At 38.8% G+C, this 12,092-nt stretch overlaps 2 protein-coding genes across 4 annotated transcripts in view; one reads left to right on the plus strand and one right to left on the minus strand.

The window, feature by feature from the left end:
* The window catches only part of LOC133544894 (cilia- and flagella-associated protein 410-like), a 21,943-nt gene extending 11,624 nt beyond the window's left edge, over nucleotides 1-10,319 (plus strand). For both annotated transcript variants that reach the window (XM_061890129.1, XM_061890130.1), the window contains exon 7: nucleotides 9,972-10,319. In XM_061890129.1, the coding sequence (XP_061746113.1) occupies nucleotides 9,972-10,136 (165 nt within the window). In that variant the 3' untranslated portion in view covers nucleotides 10,137-10,319. The remainder of the gene's footprint in view (nucleotides 1-9,971) is intronic.
* The window catches only part of LOC133544896 (origin recognition complex subunit 2-like), a 58,869-nt gene that overhangs the window by 1,654 nt on the left and 45,123 nt on the right, over nucleotides 1-12,092 (minus strand). For both annotated transcript variants that reach the window (XM_061890132.1, XM_061890131.1), the window contains exon 7: nucleotides 9,978-10,528. The gene's annotated coding sequence lies outside the window, so the exon portion shown is untranslated. The remainder of the gene's footprint in view (nucleotides 1-9,977; nucleotides 10,529-12,092) is intronic.

The following is a 12,092-nucleotide window of genomic DNA, read 5'->3' on the forward strand; positions in this document are numbered from 1 at the left end:
ATATCGCTGGGTATTGTGGCCAAACAGGCTTCAATAAGACCTTCCTCCAGAAGGTCTTATTTTTGTCCATGTGATGAAAAACTGGTGCTTTACAGAGAGTAAATGGGACAATGAAAAAGGAGGATTACCGTATTTTTCGGACTATAAATTGCAGTTTTTTTCATAGTCTGGCCGGGGGTGAGACATATACTCTAGAGCATGGGTGTCAAACTTGGCCCGCCGTGTAATTTAATTTGACCCTTGAGGCAATATCAACCCTTGAGGCAATATCAATTTAGCATTAGAGCTGGCCCGCTGGTGTTATACAGCGTTGGTGCCGCTGTAACACCACATTCACCGCTAATACTCATACTTGCCAACCCTCCTCATTTTCCCGATACACTCCCGAAGTTCAGTGCCCCTCCCGAAAATCTCCCGGGGCAACCATTCTCCCAAATTTCTACCGATTTACACCTGGACAACTATATTGGGGGCGTGCATTTAAGGCACTGCCTTTAACGTTGTCTACAACCTGTCGTCACGTCCGCTTTTCCTCCTTACGAACAGCGTTTCACGTAATATTTGTGGCTTTTACACACACACACACACACAAAAATGAATGCAAGGCATACTTGGTCAACAACCATACAGGTCACACTGAGGGTGGCCGTATAAACAACTTTAGCACTGTTACAAATATGCGCCACACTGTGAACCCACACCAAACAAGAATGACAAACACATTTCGGGTGAACATCCGCACCGTAACACAACAGAACAAATACCCAGAAACCCTTGCAGCACTAACACTTCCGGGAAACTTCCAGCAAACTGACCAATAATTAACGTTTTATTCATGCATTTTCTCTTGTTACTTCAAGGCTTGAATGTTTGGTTCAGTCATTATTGTTATTTTATTTTGAAATGTATTATTAGCCTGTGGAAAAAATGTGATATTTACCTCAGAAGATTGCAGATAGAAAAAAAGACATAACATTTATATTTAAATTTTATTTGATATGCCATTGATATTCTTTTAATTATTATTATTTGAAACTGGATTTTGCATGTCACTATAAAGTTATATAAGCCTTGCTTGTTCAATATTTAATGCAACACTTGTTTGGGTCCCTATTAAAAGGTTCATTTGTTCAACCTTGGCCCGCGGCTTTGTTCCGTTTGAAATGTTGGCCCACTCTGTATTTGAGTCCGACACCCCTGCTCTAGAGCGACTTGTGTGTGAAATTATTAACACATTACCGTAAAATATTAAATAATAATATTTATCTAATTCGCGGAAGAGACGAAGAAAATGTCAGTAATCGTCACACACACGTCAACCAATAAGAATTCGGCGGGGTAGGGTCATGGAATGCTAACTGCTACATGCTACATGCTACTCTCGCAGCTATTAAAATGGATCAATTCATCGTTGGCGGTAACTTATAAAAAGTGAGAAGGGCTGAACAAAAATGGCACCGAAAAGGAAATCATGTAATGCAGATTACAAGCTGGACGTAGTGAAACGACAAGAGGAAGCGGCGCATAACTTTTGGAGTTGGCAGAGTTGTTTGGAAGCGACATCGAGGAAGAAGATTTCATGGGATTTATGGATTAGGAGTGAGAGATAGTTTGGTAAAGGTATAGCATGTTCTATATGTTCTAGTTATTTCAATGACTAATATGTTAGGTTAACATACCTGTGGCTCCGAAATGACAACACTGGCTCGGTTTCTTAAAGACGGGCTCTTTACTTGAGTTTAAGCGGTGAAAACTACAGGACAAGACATGAAATACAATAGTTTTAGAAATACTTCAGTCCCAGGCACACAAGGCACCAACCAAAATAGCTACCTGGTGGCCGCCTGCCACTTGGGAGGTTCTTGGGCAGCAAACACTCCAGTGTTGTGCAACTACATGAGCGTACAAAAACAAATCAAACCAATGCACTCCACAAATATACAGAACATTTCAACACAATATGACAAATACCTTGTTCAGCTGGCCAAATGTTCCCCACTGCTGCTGATGGCCCAAAGTCCTTTGCATGTCTGCGACTCCAAACACCGCACCAAATCTCGCCAGAATAGCGGTGCGACAAAGAAAATAAATTGCCCCTTTTATAGTAACCCAAATGTGTCTTATTTACAAAAAAATATAACATGACTTCGGAACCATAATAATTTACAACAAAAAATGTTAATCCTTAAAACAAAAAATATTAAGTGTAAGTTTTCAACAACACTTACAATAGCAGTTGGTTATTTATGCCTCATATAACCTACACTTATTCAGCCTGTTGTTCACTAGTCTTTATTTACTTTAAATTGCCTTTCAAATGTCTATTCTTGCTGTTGGGTTTTATCAAATACATTGCCCCAAAATATGCGATTTATACTTCAATGCGACGTATATATGTTCTTTTTACTTCTTTATTATGCATTTTCGGCCGGTGCGACTTATACTCTAGAGCAGGGGTGCCCATTACGTCGACCGCGGGGGGTGTGTCAGTCCATCTCCAGCCAGGCTTTTAAAAAAAATAGACCTAAAAATTATTGATCATCAATCTTCACCAAGACGTCACTTAAATGACATTCACGGTACCGGAGGGTCTTGTGAGATGACGCTGGCTGCTGCAAGATCATTATTAGGAAAATATGACCGAGAGGAAGGCCAGAAACACTTTTTATTTCAACAGACTCTCGCGCCGTACCTTCCGTCAAAACTCTAAAGGCCGACTGCACATTTCCTATCTTCACAATAAAAGCCCTGCTTCATGCTGCCTGCGCTAACAAAATAAGAGTCTCGGAAAACTGGCGTGCACAAGCGATCCCTCAGAAAGCTTTCCGAGACTCTTATTTTGTTAGCGCAGGCAGCATGAAGCAGGGCTTTTATTGTGAAGATAGGAAATGTGCAGTCGGCCTTTAGAGTTTTGACGAAAGTCTGTTGAAATAAAAAGTGTTTCTCGCCTTCCTCTCTGTCATTTTTTCATAATAATGAACTGGCAGCAGCCAGCGTCATCTCACAAGACCCTCGGGTGCCGTGAATGTCAATCAAGCAAGCTACGGAATTTGCCGCCAATGTTTTTCTTGTAAAGTGTATGGAAGCTGGATGAATTAGATGCCAAAAACCAACCACTTTCATGTGGTATTGTACAGAAAGGACCACTTTTTTTCTCCTCCATTTGAAAATGTGGGCGTTATCATCATTACTGTCTGATTCCAATCAATGCAAGTCATCAGAATCAGGTAATACACCAACTTATATTCTTGTCTTTGTGAAAGAAAGACATCTATATGTGTTACACATGCTTGTATTATCATTAAACACATTTAACTTGTTTACAAAAATGTCTCTTTCATAAATAAATAAATATAAATGATATATATAAATGAGGTAGATCCCCTCGAGTTGGTCAATTGAAAAGTAGCTCGCCTGCAAAAAAAGTGTGGCCACCCCTGCTCTAGAGCGACTTATTACCCCAAAAATACGGTACCTCCAAATTCCTCAGGACCCAGAGGTTGGGTCTTGGGCGCAGTCGGGTGTTCCAACAGGACAATGACCCTTAAACACACGTCAAAAGTGGTAAAGGAATGGTTAAATAAGGCTAGAATGAAGGTTTTAGAAAGGCCTTCCCAAAGTCCTGACTTAAATGTGTGGACAATGCTGAAGAAACAAGTCCATGTCAGAAAACCAACATATTTAACTGAACTGCACCAATTTTGTCAAGGAGGAGTGGTTAAAGGTTCAAGCAGAAGCTTGTGGATGGCGACCAAAAGCGCCTTATTGCAGTGAAACTTGCCAAGGGACATGTAAGCAAATATTAACTTTGCTCTATGTACACTTTTGACCCAGAAGATTTGGTAAAATATTCAGTAGCGACATAATAAATTCATAAAATAACCAAACTTCATGAATGTTTTTTGTGTCCAATCACTCCAAAAAAAATAATAGTTGTAGAAATGATTGGAAACTCCAGACAGCCATGACATTATGTTCTTTACACGTCTATGTCAACTTTTGACCAGGACTGTAAGTCAATACTATCTACCAGGGGTCAGCAACCTTTTTGAAAGCAAGAGCTACTTCTTGGGTACTGATTAATGCCAAGGGCTACCAGTTTGATACACACTTATATAAATGGCCAGAAATAGCCAATTTGCTCAATTTACCTTTAATAAATAAATCTATATATACATATAAAAAAAATGGGTATTTCTGTCTGTCATTCCGTCGTACATTTTTTTTTCCTTTTACGGAAGGTTTTTTGTAGAGAATAAAGGATGAAAAAAACACCTAATTGAACGGTTTAAAAGAGGAGAAAACACGAAAAAAAATGAAAATTAAATTTTGAAACATAGTTTATCTTCAATTTCGACTCTAAAATTCAAAATTCAACCGAAAAAAATGAAGAGAAAAACTAGCTAATTCGAATCTTTTTGAAAAAATAAAAAAAAGAGAGGGAAGTCTGGGCTTCCCTGCTTAGGCTGCTACCCCCGCGACCCGACCTCGTATAAGCGGAAGAAGATGGATGGATGGATGGATTTATGGAACATCATTAGTATTTTTTTTATGATTAAGATTAATTTTAGAATTTTAATTTTTAAATAGGTTAAAATCCAATCTGCACTTTGTTAGAATATATAACAAATTGGACCAAGCTATATTTCTAACAAAGACAAATCATTATTTCTTCTAGATTTTCCAGATCAATTTTTTTTAAAAGAAATTCAAGACTTTGAAATAAGATTTAAAATTGATTCCACAGATTTTCTAGATTTGCCAGAATATTTTTTTAAAAATTTTAATCACAATAAGTTTGAAGGAATATTTTACAAATATTCTTCGTCAAAAAAACAGAAGCTAAAATTAAGAATTAAATGAAAATGTATTTATTATTCTTTACAAAAAAAATAAAATACTTGAACATTGATTTAAATTGTCAGGAAAGAAGAGGAAGGAATTTAAAAGGTAAAAAGGTATATGTGTTTAAAAATCCTAAAATCATTTTTAAGGTTGTATTTTTTTTCTCTAAAATTGTCTTTCTGAAAGTTATAAGAAGCAAAGTAAAAAAATAAATGAATTTATTTAAACAAGTGAAGACTAAGTCTTTAAAATATTTTCTTGGATTTTCAAATTCTATTTGAGTTTTGTCTCTCTTAGAATTAAAAATGTCCAGCAAAGTGAGACCAGCTTGCTAGTAAATAAATACAATTTAAAAATAGAGGCAGCTCACTGGTAAGTGCTGCTATTTGAGCTATTTTTAGAACAGGCCACTATGGATCCACTATGGACTGGACTCTCACAATATTATGCTAGATCCACTATGGACTGGACTCTCACTATAATGTTAAATCCACTATGGACTGGACTCTCACAATATTATGTTAGATCCACTATGGACTGGACTCTCACTATTATGTTAGATCCACTATGGACTGGACTCTCACTATTATGTTAGATCCACTATGGACTGGACTCTCACTATTATGTTAGATCCACTATGGACTGGACTCTCACACTATTATGTTAGATCCACTATGGACTGGACTCTCACACTATTATGTTAGATCCACTATGGACTGGACTCTCACTATTATGTTAGATCCACTATGGACTGGACTCTCACACTATTATGTTAGATCCACTATGGACTGGACTCTCACAATATTATGTTAGATCCACTATGGACTGGACTCACACTATTATGTTAGATCCACTATGGACTGGACTCTCACTATTATGTTAGATCCACTATGGACTGGACTCTCACTATTATGTTAGATCCACTATGGACTGGACTCTCACTATTATGTTAGATCCACTATGGACTGGACTCTCACTATATTATGTTAGATCCACTATGGACTGGATTCTCACTATTATGTTAGACCCACTATGGACTGGACTCTCACTATTATGTTGGATCCACTATGGACTGGACTCTCACTATTATGTTAGATCCATTATTGACTGGACTCTCACTATTATGTTAGATCCACTATGGACTGGACTCTTACTATTATGTTAGATCCACTATGGACTGGACTCTCACTATATTATGTTAGATCCACTATGGACTGGATTCTCACTATTATGTTAGATCCACTATGGACTGGACTCTCACTATTATGTTAGATCCACTATGGACTGGATTCTCACTATTATGTTAGATCCACTATGGACTGGACTCTCACTATTATGTTAGATCAACTATGGACTGGACTCTCACTATTATGTTAGATCCACTATGGACTGGACTCTCACTATTATGTTAGATCCACTATGGACTGGACTCTCACACTATTATGTTAGATCCACTATGGACTGGACTCTCACACTATTATGTTAGATCCACTATGGACTGGACTCTCACTATTATGTTAGATCCACTATGGACTGGACTCTCACTATTATGTTAGATCCACTATGGACTGGACTCTCACTATTATGTTAGATCCACTATGGAATGGACTCTTATACTATTGTGTTAGATCCACTATGGACTGGACTCTCACTATTATGTTAGATCCACTATGGACTGGACTCTCACTATTATGTTAGATCCACTATGGACTGGACTCTCACACTATTATGTTAGATCCACTATGGACTGGACTCTCACACTATTATGTTAGATCCACTATGGACTGGACTCTCACACTATTATGTTAGATCCACTATGGACTGGACTCTCACTCTATTATGTTAGATCCACTATGGACTGGACTCTCACTATTATGTTAGATCCACTATGGACTGGACTCTCACTATTATGTTAGATCCACTATGGACTGGACTCTTACTATTATGTTGGATCCACTATGGACTGGACTCTCACACTATTATGTTAGATCCACTATGGACTGGACTCTCACTATTATGTTAGATCCACTATGGACTGGACTCTTACTATTATGTTAGATCCACTATGGACTGGACTCTCACTATTATGTTAGATCCACTATGGACTGGACTCTCACACTATTATGTTAGATCCACTATGGACTGGACTCTCACTATTATGTTAGATCCACTATGGACTGGACTCTCACACTATTATGTTAGATCCACTATGGACTGGACTCTCACAATATTATGTTAGATCCACTATGGACTGGACTCTCACTATTATGTTAGATCCACTATGGACTGGACTCTCACACTATTATGTTAGATCCACTATGGACTGGATTCTCACTATTATGTTAGACCCACTATGGACTGGACTCTCACTATTATGTTGGATCCACTATGGACTGGACTCTCACTATTATGTTAGATCCATTATTGACTGGACTCTCACTATTATGTTAGATCCACTATGGACTGGACTCTTACTATTATGTTAGATCCACTATGGACTGGACTCTCACTATATTATGTTAGATCCACTATGGACTGGATTCTCACTATTATGTTAGATCCACTATGGACTGGACTCTCACTATTATGTTAGATCCACTATGGACTGGATTCTCACTATTATGTTAGATCCACTATGGACTGGACTCTCACTATTATGTTAGATCCATTATTGACTGGACTCTTACAATATTATGTTAGATCCGCTATAGACTGGACTCTCACTATTATGTTAGATCCACTATGGACTGGACTCTCACTATTATGTTAGATCCACTATGGACTGGACTCTTACTATTATGTTAGATCCACTATGGACTGGACTCTCACTATTATGTTAGATCCACTATGGACTGGACTCTCACTATTATGTTAGATCCACTATGGACTGGACTCTTACTATTATGTTGGATCCACTATGGACTGGACTCTCACTATTATGTTAGATCCACTATGGATTGGACTCTCACTATTATGTTAGATCCACTATGGACTGGACTCTCTCACTATTATGTTAGATCCACTATGGACTGGACTCTCACTATTATGTTAGATCCACTATGGACTTGACTCTTACTATTATGTTAGATCCACTATGGATTGGACTCTCACTATTATGTTAGATCCAATATGGACTGGACTCTCACTATTATGTTGGATCCACTATGGACTGGACTCTCACTATTATGTTAGATCCACTATGGACTGGACTCTCACTATTATGTTAGATCCACTATGGACTGGACTCTCACTATTATGTTAGATCCACTATGGACTGGACTCTTACTCTATTATGTTAGATCCACTATGGACTGGACTCTCACTATTATGTTGGATCCACTATAGACTGGACTCTCACTATTATGTTAGATCCACTATGGACTGGACTCTCACTATTATGTTAGATCCACTATGGACTGGACTCTCACTATTATGTTAGATCCACTATGGACTGGACTCTTACTATTATGTTAGATCCACTATGGACTTGACTCTTACTATTATGTTAGATCCACTATGGACTGGACTCTCACTATTATGTTAGATCCACTTTGGACTGGACTCTTACTATTATGTTAGATCCACTATGGACTGGACTCTCACACTATTATGTTAGATCCACTATGGACTGGACTCTCACTATTATGTTAGATCCACTATGGACTGGACTCTCACTATTATGTTAGATCCACTATGGACTGGACTCTTACTATTATGTTAGATCCACTATGGACTGGATAGATCCACTATGGACTGGACTCTCACACTATTATGTTAGATCCACTATGGACTGGACTCTCACTATAATGTTAGATCCACTATGGACTGGACTCTCGCAATATTATGTTAGATCCACTATGGACCGGACTCTCACTATTATGCTCAATCCACTATAGACTGGACTCTCACTATTATGTTAGATCCACCATGGACTGGACTCTCACTATTATGTTAGATCCACTATGGACTGGACTCTCACTATTATGTTAGATCCACTATGGACTGGACTCTCACACTATTATGTTAGATCCACTATGGACTGGACTCTCACTATTATGTTAGATCCACTATGGACTGGACTCTCACTATTATGTTAGATCCACCAAGAACTGGACTCTCATATTATGTTAGATCCACTATGGACTGGACTCTCACTATTACGTTAGATCCACTATGGACTGGACTCTCACTATAATGTTAGATCCACTATGGACTGGACTCTCACAATTATGTTCAATCCACTATGGACTGGACTCTTACAATATTATGTTAAATCCACTATGGACTGGACTCTCACTATAATGTTAGATCCACTATGGACTGGACTCTCACAATTATGTTCAATCCACTATGGACTGGACTCTTACAATATTATGTTAAATCCACTATGGACTGGATTCTCACTATTATGTTAGATCCACTATGGACTGGACTCTCACAATTTTAAGTTGGATCCACTATGGACTGGACTATCACTATTATGTTTGATCCACTATGGACTGGACTATCACTATTATGTTTGATCCACTATGGACTGGACTCTCACTATTATGTTAGATCCACTATGGACTGGACTCTCACACTATTATGTTAGATCCACTATGGACTGGACTCTCACTATTATGTTAGATCCACTATGGACTGGACTCTCACTATTATGTTAGATCCACTATGGACTGGACTCTCACACTATTATGTTAGATCCACTATGGACTGGACTCTCACTATTATGTTAGATCCACTATGGACTGGACTCTCACTATTATGTTAGATCCACTTTGGACTGGACTCTCACTATTATGTTAGATCCACTATGGACTGGACTCTCACTATTATGTTAGATCCACTATGGACTGGACTCTCACACTATTATGTTAGATCCACTATGGACTGGACTCTCACTATTATGTTAGATCCACTATGGACTGGACTCTCACTATTATGTTAGATCCACTATGGACTGGACTCTCACTATTATGTTAGATCCACTATGGACTGGATAGATCCACTATGGACTGGGCGACTCATCTGGTCCTTACGGGCGACCTGGTGCCCCCCGGACTATATTGTGTCTGCGTACTAAAAGTCCCGCCTTCAAAACTGGGGATACAACCGTGTCTTTGCAGACTCACACTCTGGACGCGGTGCTGCTTCTGCTGAGGGACTTGGACCCCGACGAGCTGCGCGTCGTCCACACGGAGACGCAGAACCGACTCAGGACTTGCACGCTGGACTCCCCAGAAACACTGCCAGACTCGCCACCTCAGAAATCTGCTGACATTTTACAGTGAAACCTAGTTCTGGCCCTTTGTTCTCCTATCCACACAGCCGCCTACACTTCAAATATGCTCAGATGTCGACCAACCAAATGATGGCTTTCATTTTTTGAATGTTGAATGCCTGCCTTTGGAAGAACTGAACAATGTATATTTAACTTGGTCTATTTCTGTAATTAAAGAGCTGAGTTTGCAATATGTTAACAACTTGTGTTCTGTTTCCATCTGTCCACAACACGCATGCCGGAACTTTCACTTTATATCATTTTAATTGTCTAGTAAGGTGAAAAAAGGTACGTTCAATTTACAGAAGAGCGGTCTTCTCAGTCCTGTTCCTCGTTCTCCAAGTAGTCCATCAGTGTGCTGGCGGGCACAGCAACCAGCAGACACTCCACACCATCCACACCCTGGGGGTTCAAAGAAATAACATGTATTTAAAAGACAGTGGAAATAAAATTCTGCGAAATACAGCGGAACCTTTTAAAAGTGTACAGGTTGTGCAATCCACAGCACTTAACCTTTTTCCCATTTTTTTATTTTGCAGCCTGATAGATTTGTTATTGTCCTCAAAATTCTACACACAATAGCCCGCAATCAAAATGTGAAAAGTGGTTTTATTTAGCAAATTGATTAAAAATTAAAGCTTCACATGTAGATAAATATTCAGAGACTAGTCTCACACTATTATGTTAGATCCACTATGGACTGGACTCTCACACTATTATGTTAGATCCACTATGGACTGGACTCTCACACTATTATGTTAGATCCACTATGGACTGGACTCTCACAATTATGTTAGATCCACTATGGACTGGACTCTCACACTATTATGTTAGATCCACTATGGACTGGACTCTCACACTATTATGTTAGATCCACTATGGACTGGACTCTCACTATTATGTTAGATCCACTATGGACTGGACTCTCACACTATTATGTTAGATCCACTATGGACTGGACTCTCACACTATTATGTTAGATCCACTATGGACTGGACTCTCACACTATTATGTTAGATCCACTATGGACTGGACTCTCACAATTATGTTAGATCCACTATGGACTGGACTCTCACACTATTATGTTAGATCCACTATGGACTGGACTCTCACACTATTATGTTAGATCCACTATGGACTGGACTCTCACTATTATGTTAGATCCACTATGGACTGGACTCTCACTATTATGTTAGATCCACTATGGACTGGACTCTCACTATTATGTTAGATCCACTATGGACTGGACTCTCACTATTATGTTAGATCCACTATGGACTGGGCTCTTACAATATTATGTTAGATCCTCTATGGACTGGACTCTCACACTATTATGTTAGATCCACTATGGACTGGACTCTCACTATTATGTTAGATCCACTATGGACTGGACTCTCACTATTATGTTAGATCCACTATGGACTGGACTCTCACACTATTATGTTAGATCCACTATGGACTGGACTCTCACTATTATGTTAGATCCACTATGGACTGGACTCTCACACTATTATGTTAGATCCACTATGGACTGGACTCTCACACTATTATGTTAGATCCACTATGGACTGGACTCTCACTATTATGTTAGATCCACTATGGACTGGACTCTCACTATTATGTTAGATCCACTATGGACTGGACTCTCACTATTATGTTAGATCCACTATGGACTGGACTCTCACTATTATGTTAGATCCACTATGGACTGGGCTCTTACAATATTATGTTAGATCCTCTATGGACTGGACTCTCACACTATTATGTTAGATCCACTATGGACTGGACTCTCACTATTATGTTAGATCCACTATGGACTGGACTCTCACTATTATGTTAGATCCACTATGGACTGGACTCTCACACTATTATGTTAGATCCACTATGGACTGGACTCTCACTATTATGTTAGATCCACTATGGACTGGACTCTCACTATTATGTTAGATCCACTATGGACTGGACT

Source organism: Nerophis ophidion, linkage group LG28 (assembly GCF_033978795.1).
Source record: "Nerophis ophidion isolate RoL-2023_Sa linkage group LG28, RoL_Noph_v1.0, whole genome shotgun sequence".
In the NCBI taxonomy this organism is placed as follows: Eukaryota; Metazoa; Chordata; class Actinopteri; order Syngnathiformes; family Syngnathidae; genus Nerophis; species Nerophis ophidion.